This window comes from Pangasianodon hypophthalmus, chromosome 12 (genome assembly GCF_027358585.1).
Source record: "Pangasianodon hypophthalmus isolate fPanHyp1 chromosome 12, fPanHyp1.pri, whole genome shotgun sequence".
In the NCBI taxonomy this organism is placed as follows: Eukaryota; Metazoa; Chordata; class Actinopteri; order Siluriformes; family Pangasiidae; genus Pangasianodon; species Pangasianodon hypophthalmus.
The window spans coordinates 10,046,119-10,065,914 of NC_069721.1; the positions used below are offsets into that span (position 1 = coordinate 10,046,119).

General features: G+C 37.4%; 2 protein-coding genes across 3 annotated transcripts; one reads left to right on the forward strand and one right to left on the reverse strand.

Annotated features, from left to right (window-relative positions):
- The first annotated feature begins 2,909 nt into the window (after positions 1-2,909).
- ankrd22 (ankyrin repeat domain 22) lies at positions 2,910-8,856 on the forward strand. 2 transcript variants are annotated; one of them, XM_026915532.3, is made up of 6 exons: positions 2,910-3,212; positions 6,491-6,682; positions 6,843-6,950; positions 7,131-7,208; positions 7,290-7,388; positions 8,299-8,856. In XM_026915532.3, exons 1-6 carry the CDS (start codon positions 3,192-3,194, stop codon positions 8,374-8,376), a joined length of 576 nt encoding a protein of 191 aa, XP_026771333.1. In that variant the 5' UTR covers positions 2,910-3,191; the 3' UTR covers positions 8,377-8,856. The 2 variants fall into 2 exon arrangements, with proteins under 2 accessions (XP_026771333.1, XP_026771334.1); XM_026915533.3 differs by having other exon boundaries at positions 3,200-3,334.
- Positions 8,857-9,071: 215 nt separating this feature from the next.
- Positions 9,072-18,926, reverse strand: lipf (lipase, gastric). The gene is made up of 10 exons (XM_026915805.3): positions 18,782-18,926; positions 17,995-18,129; positions 14,543-14,660; positions 12,286-12,484; positions 11,644-11,753; positions 11,230-11,366; positions 10,974-11,120; positions 10,757-10,828; positions 9,964-10,032; positions 9,072-9,804 (listed from the first exon to the last, which is right to left on the reverse strand). The coding sequence occupies exons 2-10, from the start codon at positions 18,100-18,102 to the stop codon at positions 9,571-9,573; spliced, it is 1,194 nt and encodes a 397-aa protein (XP_026771606.2). The 5' UTR covers positions 18,103-18,129; positions 18,782-18,926; the 3' UTR covers positions 9,072-9,570.
- Between the last annotated feature and the right edge of the window lie 870 nt (positions 18,927-19,796).

A 19,796-nucleotide genomic window follows, 5' to 3' on the forward strand; every position in this document is an offset into this window, starting at 1 on the left:
AACTGTTCCTATAAAAGTAAATGACTGTTTGAGCTAAATGTGTGTGCACGTCATTCTTTAAGTGATTCTTTACTCAGGATCTTTCCAGCCAAAGGGACTCCAGCAGGCCAGCACCTCCATCCTGTTAGTTAGCCATTGTCACTGATGCTCTGGCAAACTTGCAACCTTATACACTTCTATGAGACCAGCCATCAAAATACCACACCGTATTTCAGGAGTGATACACTGCAATAGTTTAAGTTTTAGAGAGAGAGAGAGAGAGAGAGAGAGAGAGATAAGTGAGACAGGTTACTGGAGTGAGAGCTTTTGTGGAGTGAAGATGTAAAGTAAGTATGTGAGTAGGAGATAGGAGGTGTGTTTGTGGAGGAGAATCTGAATGGTTTGGAGAGTGTTTGCAGTCACAAGTGTGTGTGTGTGTGTGTGTGTGTGTGTGTGTTGGACAAAAAGACCACATGGGGGCGCACATTGCCCACAAAATGTGACACAAGTTGAAAACTATAAATGGTGTAATATATTTTAATGATATATTGTTCAGATATTTTTTATTATAGTGCCACAGTTTCGTGTGTTGGTTTCATGTTTTTCAGTCTGTAAAATGAAGGAATTTCAAAATTATATTTTTTGTTTGTTTTATGGGCTAATCCTCACTTTTAATGTATAGAAAGCTTTACTGAATGGCAATTATCTCAAATTATGTTGAACCTGGTAATATGTAACATATAAATATAAAATTTATATATAAAAAATTCTAATAGTTATAAGCACTGAGAAATTATGTGAAAAATGAAAGTATCGATAATAACACACACACACAATCTAACTGAAATGAAAGTGGATGTATCTAGCCAAAATATACTCAAATAAAGGTAAGAATGTGCTACAAATTCATACTACATATTAATTACTAATACTACAAATTTAGTGTAATGCCATTTGCCTTCCAACTTTCAAGTGGTCTATTTAAAGATGCATGTGTCATTATACCGTGTTATACCATGCAGTTTTTCTCTGAAATTATTTTTAGTGGGGCTACATTAACTGTGTAAAGTAGCTGATGTGATTTTATGCTTGATGTAGCAGCATGGTGAAGTGCATATACTATGAAAAAGACACACTTTAAATGAAATGAGGCAGTAATCTGAGATAGCGTCAGATTGGGGTAATGTGACTATCTTTTAAATATTTAATCCAAATATTAGTCATAATGAGTGGGTCCTATTATGTTCTGAATAACCCCTACCCCTGTGTATAGAATGAACACAAACACTGTTCTCGGAGGGTCTTGTTGTTTAGCAAAATGAATACTATAGTCTCCAATAATGACTTATTTTCAGAATTACAACAATTACTTATTTACAGAAACAACCAGGTTCAAGATGAAATCTGCAAATTCAGGTAGAATTTCAGAATACAGCACTGAGGGTCTGTAAATACCAATTAGTGGAAACGACTGAGTAGACTTAATTTTTGTGGCTATGTATGTCATATCAGTATAAAGAACTTCAAATGAGTTAAAATCATTTCCAGATTTTTGTGTGACTCCTAAAATACCATTATAAATAACTGTGATGCCTTTTCCGCTGCCAGTTTGAAGAAGGTGGTGTATATAGCTGTATCTGGGAGGACTAGCTTCATTTAATGCTACATACTAATTTTATTCTAAATCCAAGTTTCTGTTAAACACAGTACATTAAATCCCTGAACAGTAAAGTTTGAGTTACAACAAGTCCTTTAGATGTACCAGATCTAATATTTAGCAGTCCTAGCTTCAGATCAATGTTGCTGGCTGGCTGTTATTCTGTATGAATTCATTTTTATGTTAATTAGGTTACTAAAACAAACTTTCTCATTTTGTACATATACTGGCCAGAATTACATGCAATACAAATTTACTGTGTTAAGACTAAAATGTATATTCATGTGGCGATGCTAATATTTTCACACACATTGGCCCTAGTGTCTTGTGGTTAAAAGTTTGTGTAGCTGACTATTGGAGTTTTGGCACCAGTGGCCTTCCATAGACTTTCTACTACAGCTGCTGCTGCTGAGACAGCGACCACCTCTGGCCAGTAAAAATCACACTGTTCATATTTAATATCATATCTATTACTGATATTTATTAGACTGAGGGCACAGTGGCTTAGTGGTCAGCACTGTTTCCTTGCACCTCCAGGTTTGGAGGTTCAATTCCCACCTCCGCCCTGTGTGCGCAGGGCTTGCGTGTTCTCCCTGTGCTTTGGGGGTTTCCTCCGGGTACTCCGGTTTCCTCCGCTAGTCCAAAGACATGCACTGTAGGCTGTTTGGCATCTCTAAATTGTCCATAGTGTATGAATGGGTGTGCGATTGTGCCCTGTGATGGGTTGGCACCCCATCCAGGCCCCGAGTTCCCTGGGATAGGCTCCAGGCTCCCCACAACCCTGTGTAGGATGAGGGGCACAGAGGACGGATGGATGGATGGATGTATTACACTTTCTATTTTTGTTCTCCTGAATGTACAAAACATCTTATTTCATGCACATGTGTCATGCACTGATGTTTTAATAAACCTGAACTTGAACCAATTTACCTTTCTGATGCTGTTTTAACTTTTTCTAGCTATCTAGGCCCTATTTAAGGTCCACTCACTGATCATCTCTTAATACACTCGCTAGATGGCGTGCAATCCTGCTTGTTCACAAATATGCTCCTTAATAGTCAGTTTTAAATGATCAGTGTCCAAAAGGGAAATGAGAAATTAGACTAGTTTTGGTTGAATACTGATCTTCATTAAAGAGTCACTAGCCAGGTATTGAGACATACCCATACACGCACGTGAATGACGTCTACCTGTAGCCTACACCTGTGCGGCGTGACCAAGCTAATGACTACTTCCGGGTGTTATGACATGCAGTTGCCCTGTGGGGGGAGGGTGTGGGTGTGTGGGTGTGTGTGTGTGTGACATCCTTCATGTGCCTGACGACATATTGTGGTTTCATTTTCCAGGATTGCAACAGAAGTAACTGAGCGCTCAGAAGTTTCAGAGTATCCATTAACTTTAAAAAAAAAAAAAGAAAGAAAGCAGCATTACTACTTTGTCACAGCCTCCAAAGCGGACATCCAGGAAGCACCTTCATTCATCCAGAGGAGCATTCCCACACAGCACACGTGACTGAGCCTGAGCCTGACACTGACACAGCCACAGACACAGCGCTATGGGGATCCTGTATTCAGAGGTGTGTAAACAGGAAGCTACACTCACCTTTGTGCTGACTAGGACGCCATGGTTTACATAAACGTCCAGGAAATCTCATTGTTAAACAGCTGATCTTTTAATGACTTTGTGTATATGTCTGAGGTTAGTGCTCCAGCTGCACTCCAGGTGTAATTACACACTTTATTTTGTGGTTAATGCATGTCCTCTGCTGTTAGCCCTGTGTAGCTTATAGCTAATGTCCTTACACACACACACACACACACACACACACACAGATCTCTTCTAACTCTTATACCTGGGGTTCTCAAACTTAAAACAGTCTGGAACCCCTTTAAATAAAACAATCAGAGGAACCCATCAGTTTTTACTTGAATTTACTTTTCAAATATCAGACTCATGATTTCAATGTGTATAATATTATATTGGCTCTTTAGTAGAGAAGAGCCATAGAGTTTTTCCTTAAATTTACACTTGCAGAGCACATTTTTGCTAAAACTGACATTTGATTCAAGTCGAGATTATTTATAGGCCTACAATGTATGGAGTTATTGAGGTTTGGATTAATCAAATTCTATAATTCTATTTAGTTCACCAGTAAAGAGGTGAATAACTACAAGAACTCTAGAATAATAATAGTTGTTTGTGATTTTCACCACTGTAATGAAATGTAAATACATATTATGTGTGTGTGTGTGTGTAAAATGGCAGGCCCCCGGGGGTCTTCGTACCCCACTTTGAGAACCAGGGTCTTATACTAGCAATATATATTAGAGAAGACACTTGACTCTACTGATTAAAGGGTAGACTTCCAGCTTCTCTTGTAGTCTGTGTGTGTGTGTGTGTGTGTGTGTGTGTATGTATATATGTATATATATATATATATATATATATATATACACACACACAGACACACACACAGACTACAAGAGAAGCTGGAAGTCTACCCTTTAATCAGTATATATAATAATATAAAATAGAATAATGTATTCAGCATTATAATGAAATGTATTGAATAAATGAAGTGATTGATAGGCAAAGGACAATACCTTTGGACGTCTTTTGGGGGGAAAACAGTGAGCTGTTTGGAAGTCAAAAGAGTCGGCTCTTATTGGTGAAATGAGTAAATTGATCTGAATCCCTGAAAAGACCCATACTTCTCATCACATAAGCAGGAACATGAGTCATTCATGGCAGTGCTATGACTAAAAACCAAGTCACAGACTTTCAGTGGTTATCTACATAATACAAAAGAATTAATGCAAAATTCTTGCTTTAAACCTCTATTAAAGATGTCTAATTTCTAATCTCTGTAATCTCTCTCTCGTTTTCTCAATCTGTTGTAGTTAGTCAATCTGAAAATAACTGGATTTTCCTATGACTTATTTCTTATTTCACTTCTGTCTTCAGCAGTTTTTATTTTCAACCCTCTCCTTGTTTTCCCCACGTACAATATAACACGTGGACATTTCATATCATACATCACTTTTTATACAAAGACATTCACTCACTGTTCACTTTATTAAGAACACCTGTATACCTGCACATTCATGTAGTTATCTAATCAGACAATCAGTCAGTTATCTAAGCAGCACAATGCAAAAAATCCTGCAGATACGGGTCAAGAGCTTCAGTTAATGTTCACATCAAACATCAGAATGAAGAAAACGTGTGATCTCTGTGGCTTTAACCATGGCATGGTTGTTGGTGCCAGATGGGCTGGTTTGAGTATTTCAGAAACTGCTGATCTCCTGGGAATTTCATATATAACAGTCTCTAGAGTTTACACAGATAGATACAAAAAAACACTGACTGAGCAACAGTTCTGTGGGATTCAGGTGATTTTATTTATTTATTTATTTATTTTTTCCTAATCTTCAGCTGTCCAGTTTGGGTGAGTCTGTGCCCATGATAGCCTCAGATTCCTGTTCTTGGCTGACAGGAGTGGAACCTGATGTGGTCTTCTGCTGTTTGATGTGTTGTGCATGCCGAGATACTTTTCTGCTAACCACAGTTGTAAAGATTGATTGTATGAGTTACTATATCCTTCTGGCAGCTCGAACCAATCTGGCCATTTTCCTCTGACTTCTCTTATCAATAAGGAGTTCCCACCCACAGAACTGTCTCTTACTCAGTGGGGTTTTTTTTTCTCGCACCATTCTGAGTAAACTCTAGACACTGTTGTGCATGAAAATCCCAGGAGATCAGCAGTTTATGAAATTTGATGTGAACATTAACTGAAGCTCTTGACCTGTATCTGCATGATTTTATGCATTGCGCTGCTGTTACACAATTGGTTGATTAAATAACTGTATGAATGTCGAGATGTACAGGTGTTCCTAATAAAGTGGATGCTGAGTGTAAGTACACAATTGTATAGGATGTCTTTGTATGCTGTAGCATTACAATTTCCCGTCACTGGAACTAAGAGGCACAAACACGGTCCAGCAGGACAATACCCCTGTGCACAAAGGGAGCTCCATAAAGACATGGGTTGCCAAGGTTGGTATGAAACACTCGAGCTGCCCTAGCTGTAACCTCAACCCAACTAAACCAGGCCAGGTACCAGGCCTTCTCACTTGACATCAGTCCGTGACATCGCTAATGCTCTTGTGGCACAAACCTCCATAGCCAAGCTCCAAAATCTAGTCTTCCCAGAAGTGTAGAGGCTCTTAACAGCAAAGGGGGACCAACTCCATGTTAATGCTCTCGCATATGGGTGTGATGGTCAGGTGTCCACATAGTTTTGGCCATATAATGTAGTTTTTAGAACATAAAATATGGTTGTAATGTAATGCAAAATGTTCTAAAGTGATAACAGGAACTAACTTGTTTCAAGGACATTCTACAATATTAAATGTTAGTATATATCAGTAAAATATACGTCATTCAGTAATAAATTAAAGAAAGTTGGCAAATTGCTGCGAACAGTGAATGTGTGATACATGACTCCGCCTGTACGGGTTGGAATAGGTGATAGACATAATCTAAAATGTAGGGGTATATTGGTTGTGTTAGACCTGACAAAGGTTTATGTATTGAGTTGTAACATTGCTTTTGTGTAAGAGAGAAAAGTTCTAGCATGAGTTAGTGTGTGGGGAATTTTTTTTTTTTTTTTTTTTTTTTTTTTTTTAAATTTGTATTAAAATGTTGTTTAGGACCTTTGTAGCCTACTTACATTTGTCTTATGTGCTTGATTATAACAATTAGTTCTTCAGATGATAACTATACTATGGGTTTTGTTGTTATAGGATCTAACATAGCATACATTCACATGGATTTGTCCTCTTTTTTCCGTAGCCCATTTGCCAAGCAGCTTACAATGGTGAACTCCACCAGGTGTACCAACAGCTCAAGGCTGATGCCAAGAATTTAAACGTTCAAGATGAATTATTTGGAGACACACCACTCATAGCTGCCTGTAAGGGTGGAAACGTCAGCATCGTCAAATACCTTTTAGATCAAAAAGCTGATATATCCATAAGAAACAAGGTATTGTATATGGTTTGTGTCTAAACCTTATACAGTAACCCATGTAGTGACTTTTTAAAGTTTATTTTAAATGTAGTTTAAGTTGTGTGAAATGGTATGTGAATGTATTTGTGTTTGCTTGTATGGAATAATGGCATACTTTTCTTTTACTTGTCTTTAGAAACAAAGGACTTGCCTGCACTATGTTGCAAAAAGGACATTTTCCTTCTTGGATTACCTCATGATTATTATTCTCATGCCCATCCTGTTGATTGGGTTTCTTATATTGGTAAAGTATACTTTTACTGTCAGTGGTGTCATGCTCTGTACATGAATCAGCTTGAGAATGTGGAAGATGTATTATTGTAGAAAAGCACATTCATGCTGATAAGCTTGATTTGCACATCAGGTATGACAGTATGTTGTTTCATCAAGATACACCAGATAACTGGTTTCACCACTTTAACAGAACAAGAAACAGAAACAGCATGTGGAGATGCTGGAAATGGTGTTAAACAGTAAAGCAGACGTTAATGCTGTGGACTATGTGAGTAACACTAAACATTTAGCCCCAAAATGCTGTTCATGGACATGTTTGCTGTGTTGTTCATGTACGTTTGTTTAACAGAAAGGCAACACTGCACTTCACTATGCTTGCCAGTGTAAAAGTCACCAACTTGTCCCACTGTTAGTGGAGGCGAATGCAGATATTTTGATACAAAACAAGGTAAGTTCTCATTTTTTTAATGCATGACGAATGTAGCAGGTATAATCTGCAGGTCTCTTATTCCATATCAGTGATAGAGAAATAAATAAGGAACGAAAAATGATGAGGCAGGTAGAAAAATAATCCAACATGGAGTGGTGTGATGTAGCCTGACATGATTATTTTCCAATTACAGCATGTCCTGAAGTGTTTTGTTCCTCTTATACCACAGCAATTGGCCAATGATTGCAATGTTTTTAGTAATTAAAGAACACACCATACACTTTATCAGGTTACATTTACATACAATGTTGTGGAACATCTGTGAAACATGTTCCTGTTATTCACTTGCATTATAGCAGCTATGAACAGTCATTTCCTCACCAGCCTCTTTTTTTCTCTCTCTTGAAGCTGATAAGACAAAAACATTGCATTTTCTTACAGAAATCTTCACCATATCAACACATTTTCTTTTTTTTTATTTGTTTATGTGGAGCATCTGCCATAAAGGTCCCTGTGTAAGTTACTAGAGAAATGATAATGGATTAGAATGAGCACATTGATATAAACCTTGCAGTTGGACTAATATCCATGCTGTTCTGTTATCAAAAATTAATCATCGCCTTCTTACCAAGAATCAAGCATTCAGCAGTGCTGTGGTATAAAAGAATAAAGTGTACCTAAAGCTCTTTATATAACTCGTTAATTGCTTATATAAAGTAAATAGATAATCAGATAAGTAGTGATTCACTAATTGAGGCATTGTAAGGAGTTTAAATGGATAGGAGTGGCAACGCATTTACAGTAGTCATGCATTTTGAAAGTCTTTTATTAAAAGTTTTATTAAATGTAGGTATGTCTTACATATGTATAAGGACTACATTTTAAGAGAGAACACTAACTTACGGTTACGGTTGTCTTTTTCTTACAGGATGGTGAAACACCACTGGATATTGCAATCAGACTAAAATTCAAGACAATTGTAGCAATGCTGGAAAAATCAAAATGACAGCATTGCCTATTTGGGTGCAAAAGGATCGTTTTGATACTGTGTACAGCTGTGATATGAAATGGTCTACAATGAAAAGCTGTACTTAGGTCAATAAACCAGCATTCACAAGAACTCTTAACATTAAAACATGACTGCACATGCTAATTATCATTTTCTCATTTGAACACTTAAGGGACACAGACGTACATTTTCTGTTTAGATTTTGGGGGAAATAGTAAAATTTTATACTACTACTTAACAGTATTAGGTATAGAATGTTACACAGGGTCATAAGGAAAAGACTGAATGTATTCTTCAGGTTTAAAATGTTTAGTGTTACTGATGTTTTGTGTTTAATGTGTCAGAGTTGACAATATTTTTTTCACTATGGTGGCAATTCATGTGAAATGTTCTAAAAATGGTTAAACCCCATTTTTGTACATGTGCCATGTATTTCAAATTGGATTCTAAATATATGTGTAATAAACATTAAAAGCTGTATGGTTTTTGTTGATTTATAATGCTTCAAATGTCATGTTAAGCCCCTCTCTGTCACAAGGAACACAAATCCGACAGCCATTTTTACTTTCTCATATAGATAATGTTAGTACTACTCAATTTAACAGTAATTCTATAATACGTAAAGGTATTAATGTTGTACAATTAATGTTTTAACTTGAGGTTGTTGAGGTCTAAAATGAATGTGATACTCATTTTTATTTGCTTATAAATGTTTATTCATATAAAGTAAGTCAATTGATCCTTCTGAAAAATAAGTATGCTTCGGGCAGTGCCTTTAGAAAATTTAAAATACAATCTCACAATGAAAAAAAAAAAAAAAAAGAATCAAAGATTAGTCTGTAATTAGAGGCTAAAATCCAACATTCACATTAAACGCAGCGTATCCAGTAAAACACATTGGGGAAAGAATCAACAATTGGCTCAGTAAGCACTCAGATACATTCATATGAGAAGGCAGCTCATGTTAACAGCATTTATACTAATCAAATAATGCGTTAGATGCGGTAAGACAAATCTGAGGTAAAACAAATAATATAAAAGGAAGTAAAATGTTAGCTGGTCTTTGCCATAATTCCCTGCTAAGGTATGCATCATTAAGGAATGCATAGTGCTAGTTGTTGTATAGTTATAAACTAAAACTCCACATAAAAGGCATAAAAATCGGTCCTAGTGCTAAGAGCTAAAAGGCGGTCAGACATTCTGTTTCATCAGCTTGATCATCGGTTCGTACATCTCCTGCGGGGCGTCCAGGCCCCAGATGAAGTCCAGGTGCTCCCAGTGCTTGATGTTGCGATGGAACACCAGGTTAGGGATCTGTGTGAGCAGCAATGCTACATCCATTGGGTCTGCCAGCGTGTCGTGTCCCCCAGACCACACCGCTGTGCGCACCTTCATGTCCCACGCGTTGTAAAAAGGAGGGAATGTCTGGTGTGAGACAGAAGAAGTTAACAGAATTAGCTATGAAAGATCTTAAGCACTTAAAAATGTGCTGTGTAAAGATTTGTGCTTATAATGTGTTGGAAACCTGTGATACTGTAATGGATATTTGCTTTTATGATACTTTTATAGTGTATTCTTACTTACCTGATTATAATGAGCAATATTTCCAGCCTTTCCATAGTCATATGCCATCAGTTGCTTATGTTTTATAGCCTGTTAAAAGAATTCTTCATGAAAAATTTGTCACTGTTTCAACCGTAATAGAGAAGTTGCATGAATCCTCATTTACTGAGGATCTTTATTAGAGATAAATACAGGGCTTTATTGGTGGGTGTTACGCATAACTTTTCTATGTTTATTGCACAAAATATCCCCAAGGAGCACTGGAGATGAGTGTAAATAGTTTCAAGAAAATTTATAGTTCAGATAAACTTCATAATGTAATGCTTTTATTACAAGTAATCTGTAATCCCTAAAAGCAATTAGCCTCCAAACTTGCTTTAATATTTATGTAGAAAACATTTTAATGCTATTGTCATTGCATTAGTACACTAATACTTTACATATTTTTGTCTACTTACTCTGAATGTCAAAATGCTGATTTGGTTGAAAATTTTGACTTAAAAAATCACGAAAATGTACAAATTTCCAGCCAGAATGATCTGAACTAATTGCAGTCTTTTCATAACCGGCTGGGTAAAGAAAATTACACTGATGTGTCATTAGGGCTAATCAAGTAGCAGATGATGAAGTAGCTAGCTCCCTCCAGTCTCCCAAACTGCCATCTTACTGAACCTAATGAAGGAACTCTCAAAGTTTTAAGTGTGTTTTAGAAGCACCACTAAATTTTTACTTCTCTATTAAGAAAGTATTCCATAGATGTCGAGGTGTAGAATAGAAATGAATATAGACTTGAGATGCTGGGAGCTGTGCTGACCTGAGCCCAGTGCACCATGTTCTGGACAGAGGTTCCAGCTGGGCAGTGTGTCGTGTATACAGGTGTTCGGGTCTGGTGAGAGAAAGGAGAAAGAAAATGCTATGGCTATGTACTAGCAATGAAAATCTTTATTTAAACTTTCTGGCCTGGAAGAAATACAAAACTATAGCTAAATTTTTCTTGGCCCAGGCCGAAGACGTGCAGCTGTACCACTTACCATGTTCAGGTTTTTCTCATCGAAACCACACAGGAGGAAAAATATGTTTCCACACAACACACTAATTGGTTTCTTGCTGCAGAAGTGGGTGGCAAAAAACTTGATGAGAGCGCTCTGAGGCAAAAAGTTTTTGTTCCCGAATAATTTCTGAGAATTGAAGAAAAATATACAATGTTGAATATTTGAGAGGAGTGCCGTGTGTTAGTGATGAATATGTACGTATGTGCGGCGGTGGATTTGAAGTGCTCATACTCACCCAGATGATAAACTCCGGGAGGATACTCAGCTTGCCCATAGGACTTTCTGTGAAGGCTACTGTGGCTACAGGAGCCAGTGCAAAAAACATCTTGATTTTGCTAGCCAGCTCTGGCATTGTGGAAAAAGCCATAAAGGCTACAATGGCACAAAAAGATCAGGTCAGAGATTAGGAAGAGCATCTTGTTCCATGTTTAGTTCTTGGTGCTTTCAGATATTAAAAACCTACATGTTTCTTTCAAACACTTCCGTAACATTGAAATAATAAATGATTTCTAAATCCAAGCACAAATCTTGTGGTTCAAAGTACAGAATTAAGCAATAACAAAACTAGATCACAAGCCACATCTGACTTTGTAAGAAATCGTGCTGTTTATTCAGCGTCGCCTCAGAGGACGGGATCTTAATATATTACCAATGGTTGTTCCCTGAGAATGGCCAACATAGAAAATCTGCTCTTGTCCTGTGGTTTTTGTGATGAAGTTTATTACTGCGGGAAGGTCCTTCTTAGCCATTTCATCATGGCTGCCACCAAGACACACAACAACAACAAAAAAAAGGAAAGAATTGTGAGACGTGGGTTCACCTGAAACGTTACTTAGCTGCTTGAGGAGGACGCTGATTAAACTGCAAGCTATTATGCAGCTTTCGTTAATGAATCAGTATTACATAATCAGTATTAAACAGACCCTTAACCACGCAGCTGTATTCTGTACTCAATTTTCAGTTCTGTTTTCTGTATTTAAATGCTTAAAAAAGCATGTAAAAACATATTTTAATGTGGATTTAAACTGAAAACACTTCATCTGTTTTGGTATTTATAGTTTCATTTTATTTCTATTTGATTTTTTTTAAAATGTGAATTATTTGCATTCTATTATATATTTTAATCATTTAATCATAAATACTCGATTGTACTGCACTCTGAGCCACTTGTTTGAAATGTGCACCATATATTTTTATTATTATTATTATTATTATTATTTATGTGTAGTCATGTTGGATAAAAAGCAAAATGAATATGTGTGAAAAAGAAGACAGTAAAATGGAAACTCACCTAAACTGCCAGTACTCTTTTTGGTCAGGGGTGAGGCTGATGTGTTTTCTTGACCAAGTGTTCCCACGGCTGTTTCCGATCCACACATCAAATCCAGCATCAGCTAGCAAAAAGCCAAGGCTAGTGTTGGGAAGGTTGGTCACCCAGTTACTTCCTGCGGCCAGGAGCCCATGCTGAAGGAACACCACAGGCTTGGGCTCTGCCACAAAGAGGAAAGAGAAGCCAGGGACAGTGTTGGCTTAGTCATTAAGGCTCTAGGTTACTGATCAGAAGGTCAGGGCTTTAAACCTCAGCACTGCAACTAAAGCTGGGATATGCGAAAAAAAAATTCCAAATAAAGGAATTTTTTCTCCTTCTTCTTCATCAAATAATTAATGCTTATGCTACAGACATTATGCCTTTGTGGTCTTGCTTCCAAAATGTCCCACACAGCAGCGATATTGTGTGCAGCCAGCAGAGGGAATATGTGTACCAGCTTTAGGCAAAAGTCAGTTGCCCGCTGCATTTCCACATTTTCTTTTTGGACGCTTTATCACTGATCTCCATCAGAAACAGGAAGTAAGCTGGTCCTCTCTGGGGCACAAACAGAGCCTGACCTGATAGGATTGTTTTAGTTCATACCAGCCATTCTTGGTGCTCCATCCCCCATCCCATAACCCATAACCCATAACCCCAAGTCACAGCTCAACCTCCGAAACTGAGGTTTACCACTTTGCATAACCGACTGGTAATCTCATGTGAAAGCGATGGTTGCACAAGATTTAGCCACACTGCACGTGGGAAGGGAAGTGCAGTCGTGAGAAAATGTCGATTCAAACTACATTTTAATTTACTACTGCATTTAAGACATACTACAGAGAAATGTTGAGTTTAAAATACATCAGAATTCTAGATGGACGTCTGCCATTCTGTAGCAGCTCCCCTAGGTTTCATTTTTAACTGTCATTTTTAATTTGGCCTAACTGGTAAGCCTGAAAGAAATCTCTTCTTTCTTCCAGATATTGTTTAGTTTTGCTCTTGTGTTCCTCTGAGGCTTGTTGTACTCTATCTATCCCATGTGGCATGGAGAAGTGGGACAGCAGGAAATGAGATGCGTCTCCAGAGCTGCTGCCGAGCTCTAGAGCTTATCACGCTGAATACGCTCGGCGCCACTACGCTCATCAACCAACATAAGCTGTTCGATGAGCTTTTTACTTATTTATCACACATCAGAATTCATTATTAGCAGTTACCAGATAGTTTAACCATCATACACGACTACCAGAGGCCTCATGAACATACAGGAACCGTTTCAAAGCACACACATTTATTTTCAATAAGCTTAAATTCATAGCATCGCATGTCTAATTTCATTAACCAAAAACCACATGGCACATGGCCGAGGTTCCTTGCAGACCTGAAATCTTCTAGCAGATTTTGTTCGTGAAATCACTTCATGTTGGTGTAAAGAAAGGAGGCTGATAAACAACAGCTGAATTGATTTTTCCACTCCAGCAGTTTTCCCCTGGTGAAAATATTAAATGCATGCAGCTTTTAGAAATCACTAGGCTCATTAATGAAAAATGGAGAATATAAATGATAAAGGAACAAAAGAACAATTTCCACCAGTGAGATTTTACTGAACTGTAGACACAGAAATTATATAACGCACGCAACCTAGTGCAATTTATGCCATAAAACTAAATAATCATCCCTGAATCAGAAAAATCTCACTATAAAAACTGGTTATCAAAAACGTATTACAGTGCCTCCTGTTTTTTTTGGGTTTTTTTTGTCCTGTTGCAATGAAGAACACTACTGTGTGTTGAACCATCAGCCTGTGAATAGCTAAAATATACGTATTTGCTTACAAACTTTTCTTTGAAATACAGAAATGTCCTAGGAAACTGTCTCTCACAAGTACAAAACTAAAATGTTACTTAAAACCAAGGTCATGCGTGGGTTGCACCTTCTATTCAGGCATGGTTTTATAATAGCATGAGTGATCCTCCCCTGCACATAGAAAGCTGACTAATCCAAAACCCACTTCTCTTTTGCTTTGAGGTGTGACTATTTTGAAATGGATGGCGTGAGCATGTGTGAAACCATGTTCGAGCTTGTTATTACTTCTGCCCTTTTACAGAGGAAGTAATAAGTGTCAGTGTAATCAGTGCAAAAAATGCACGGAAGTGTCAAAATGTGTGCTCACCTATCAAGATTAAGGTGTCTATTTAAGGGGTTTAAGAGCACTCCATATCTAAAATCTCTAAAATCTCACCTTGCTGGAATTTACTCTGGATGCCGTGTGGGATCCTGTTGACGCTCAGAATGTAACCATCCTCCGTGACTACTTCGAACTCTTCCGCCGGATATCCCCAGTGTCTAATGATCTCACTCTGTCACAAATGCAGACACAACCAGTGAAACTGAGCAAAGTCCAAGTGGCACATCAGCACACCGATATCAGTGTAAATGCAAATGGAAAATCAACAGAAATCACTAATCATTAATCATATCGTATCAATATTCTATACTAATGATACAAAGCTGTTCATATCATATGAGATAAAGAATTACATTTGAAACCACTTGCTGTACTTTATGTTATTATTATTATTATTATTATAGAATACTGTAGTCTGTATTAATATTCTATTATAATAATAATACAAAGTACAGCAAATGGTTTCAAATGTAATTCTTTATATCATATGATATAAACAGCTTTTTTTTTCCACACTCTGGACCATGATGTCATTTATTGTAATATGCTATAAATAAATATGTGAATCACACTAGCTCTGTGGAGGAAAGGTCTGGGAGTCAGTATCTCAACTGTATACACACTAATACACTGTTTCAGTCATGGTGAAACCAGAAGTGCACCATGTAGAGACATGCAAAAATAGATGATGATATGTCATGATATAGCAAATATATCATGATGCCTGAATATTTTGTCACTGTCAGACAGAGAAGTGCCTACTTAGACTGAACTCAAATCAACATTTTTCCAGTTAGATCTAGATTTTTTCCACAAACATTTCTCTGTTTACTTACACCTATTTCTTACTTAGACTTCTAGATAATTCTAAAGTATTTCATTTAAAACCATTTCTTCAATTTTAACCAAAAATGTTAATATGCTGGGTAGGTACAGTGGTGTAATGGGTAGCGCTGCTGCATCACAGGGTTCCCGGGTCGATCCTGAGCTCATGTGACTGCCTATATGGAGTTTCAATAGTTCCACCTTTGTCTATGTGGGTTTCCTCTGGGTTCACCGGTTTCATCCCACCTTGTCCCGGTAGGCGGACTGACTATGCTACATTGCCCCTAAGTGTGAATGTGTGTGTGTGTATTGCTAGCCTGACCAGGATAAAGCACTTACTGATGATGTTAATACAAGGTTGACTATCTTTTGATTAATGTTTGACTGCCAGTGTAGTTGAAGCCAAATATTTAAGTGTATTTGAAATGCGATGTATCCATTTAATGATGTATCCGATTACTCCTACCACATTATAACAGTTCACTCTGCACATTATTACACAACAGCATGAGGCAAAATCCCTATAAATAGAACACATTTCCACACTTCTGCATTGAGAAGTAATCCATTTGTCACTTCGGGAGCAGTTTTAATTCTGTTGTCTGGAGTCAACTTTCCCCCTCGCTCTAAATATGAAATGCATTCTAATCAGGAACTTCAAAGAAATTGTGTGAGCCTGTTGGTTCCAGGGCCGCCGTGCAATCTCCTCATGCATAATTAAAGGCACCGCAATTTCCCACTCCCCCCGGGGCCTGCAGTCTGCACGCTCTACTTTAGGCCACTTTAGGATAAATCCACTGCTGCCTCACGCTTATCTCTCTCTGTCTCTGCTCACTTCTCGTTCTGAGCATGAACAACGGCAGCGCTGAGGGAAAAAAAGCAGATCTCAAACATTGAAAGCCAAAAGAAAGACCTTGAACAAATTTACAGCTGAAAGAAATATAATATAGCCAACTGTTCTGTGTTTCGGAGAAAACCACTGACATAAATCAATACCTTTATCTGATTTAGTTTCCTTGATTTGCTATAAATTGGTTGTTTAACTGTGCAAATGTTTAAACAGTGATTGTGGTTTATTCAGGAGTTTCAACAGAAAGGCACTGTGTCTTTACCTACAGCGTTAGTAAAATATTTATTTTTATAATATGTTATGTATTACAGATTTTCAGTCAAGTTTTCCAGGTTATTATTCAAATAATATTTGAATATTCAGTGCTGTGGCTTCATATGACTTACAAGTTACAAAATGAGTTACAAACCCACAGCTTTACCTGGTTTGCACTGCACTTGATTTTCTTTTTTTTTCCCTAAAGAACTGACATACAGGACACAGAATTTCTTCATTTGTGCTGACAAACCCAGCAAATACAGCCTTTAACTACACGCCCTTCAGTGTCCAGGGTCCAGAATAATATGAAAAAGCCTAAATCATTATTTAATTTTTTAAAACGTTCTTGAATAGTTGATATATAAGGAAGAAAACACAACAGTACCTACTGTAACCATGCTGAAGTTATTATTTTCTTACTATAGCATTAATGTTTTATTCTTCTTATTCCACAACAATTTAACTACCTACCTTTACCTATTATTACTTGTGAGGGTCATTGATACGAAGCTGCAATTCACTTGGATGGACTGATATAAAAGTCAAAATGATAATGATTTGAATGACATGTCTTACGTCTAAAGTTCCTGTTATCTCTTATCTTATAACAGCTGCAAACCGTCATTGCCACACCAACCTCTCTTTTTTTTCTTTCTCTGGAAGTTAGTAAGACAATAAAATGCAGTTCGCCATGTCACTGAGAAACCACAAAGCCGTCCATCATGAAGACTCATGACGGAAAGTTGCAGCTTTACTTCTGACTGTTACAAAGCAAAGACACTGGAGACTCTTTCCAAAAATGGTCACAGAAAACATGCCAGCATCCAGCATACTACTCGCTGTGTAAATAGTTACTGTAGAACTAATAACATAAGAATCAGTGCATTAATATAAACCTGTGATTTGACTCGGAAACACTTTCTGACACCAATTCTTCCTAATACATGTGTTATCACATGGAAGGTTCTTCATTATAGTGAATATTGTGCATCTTTCTCTCTCTCTCTAGCTCTCTCTCTCTCACAAACACAGGAGAAGGTTTAAAAGGCTTCTGGTTCAATAAAATGTTCAATCCTCTTTTGCAACTACAATCTTCAAAGGTTACCAAAAGTACCACAGTTGCAAAATATGATTTTTGAGCCCCTCTCTGTGTGTGACATGCTCGCGCATGACTCGGAAGGCCGGTAGCCGGAGCACACAGCATGATAAGACTTTTAGTGATAAAAGGTGTGCTCTGTATGCAGCAGTGGAGCTCAGGGTCAAAGAACAAAAGGTTTCAAAAAGAGAGATCTCCCCATGAAAGCGCAGTCCCATGGAGATCACATGCTAAAGTGGGGACGTTATGTTCCACGTAAAGGAACAGCATGTGTCAAAAAATGCTATGATTTTTTTTTTTCTGAGAAACACTTTATTGTTTTTAAATGTAATTAACTAAATTGGGGTAAAGCTTAAATAATAATGTAAAGAATGAGAATGTGAATGTGTGAATATAGAAAATACAATGAATAAATACAGAAAGTAACAGTGTGTAATTTCTGAAATGCATCCTACCGAAAAGATACAGAATACTTACAATATTCATACTGACTTCAGGATCGAGCTTTTTGGTGTTTCTGAAGGCGGGCTGAGTAGCTTGTACCAGGCACAAAGCAAACAGTCCCAAACATAACTGTAGCCACATGATGTCTGCAGATCTAACAACAAAAGACTGGCAGAACAATAGATAGATAGATAGATAGATAGATAGATAGATAGATAGATAGATATTTTAAAAAAGTGCATTACACTACAGTAACATTGGCTTAATGTAGTTTTCTCAAAACCCCATTCATAAATGATACTTTATGCCCTAATATGCATTTTATTTCAAGTTTAGGAAAGGTAAGAAACTCTAATTTAAAAAAAAAAAAAAACATATTTTACTCCATTTTGCTCCATAAACGTGAATGAAAGTATAGGCTACGTCTCAAACTGCAAACTGCTTTAGTAAATAGTCCCCTAGGCTTTGCTAGTGCTTGGCGTGTGTTTGGGACACAGTAATCAGGTTGTCCACAGGTTTCAGTGTGGATCAGTGAACTGCACTGAGAAGTACAGCAAATCAAAGATTTCTTGTGACTGTCGTGGTTTAAGCTGTAAATGATGTGAGGTTCAGTAACCACAAATACATGCATTCTGGTTTATTAAATACAAAATACTGTGTAACAACAGTGCAATAACACAAACAAGACGCCGCTTATTAACGCTTGTGGAGTTAAAGCGCATGCTATTTACCCCTGAACTCTGAATGTATTTTATTAATTTTTATTAAATTACTATTACAAACTAATAACAAAAGACCTAAACATCTTGAAAATACTCACCTATCCTCCATAAACCAAGTCCTGAAATCATGCGAGACTCATTGCGATGTCATTTTTCACCCATCCGTGTTGTTAATAATCCCGCCCCCTCTATCATGTGATTGGCTCGCTGTATATGCCTCCTGAGCTATGATTGGCTGAAAGCACCAGCAGACGGTCTGCTGCGTGAAAGGCCTGTGAGTGGAAGCTAGCTGGGAAAAGTGTGAGAAGAGGGCAACTATTGGTCAATCCTGCATGAGGGGCGGGGCTTTATGTGAATACAGGTAGGAGAAATGTCCCGCCTCAAACCCGTGACTCCCTCCTCCTCCTAACCCCCCCCCTTCTCTCTCTCTCTCTCTCTCTCTCTCTCACTCTCTCAGATTCGGATTCAGATTCAATTAAGCTTTATTGGCAGGGTAAAACGCTTTATTCTGCCAGAGCCCTGTAACAATAAATTACAGACATACACATTTACACACATTTACACACAATTAAAAACAGTCCGATAAAATAATAGCAATAAGAAGGAAAAAAAAAAAACACACGATTTGTTTTATTACCCAAATGATTCTGAGCATTCTGTGCATGTTTCATGATTACAGTGTTGATGTTACTGTGTGGCTGGTGGCCCTGCTCCACTGGTTACTCTTGTCATGACAGGATTTCACAAAGCTGAGCTCTCTCTCTCTCTCTCTCTCTCTCTCTCCACACACACACACACACACACACACACACACACACACACAGCGTGAAATCAAAAGCATAAGAGACAGGGCAATGCTGTGTGAACTGATCACATCACTGCATTTCATTGTTATTAATATAACATGAAGGTGAGGATAAAAAGCTTTTAGGAACAGATATTATTAAACAGAAAATTTACTGCTGTTGGCCTTTTGAGTTATTCTGTTTTTCAGTTTTAAATATACATATATATATATATATATATATATATATATATATATATATATATATATATATATGTGTGTGTGTGTGTGTGTGTGTGTGTGTGTGTGTGTGTGTGTGTGTATTTTAG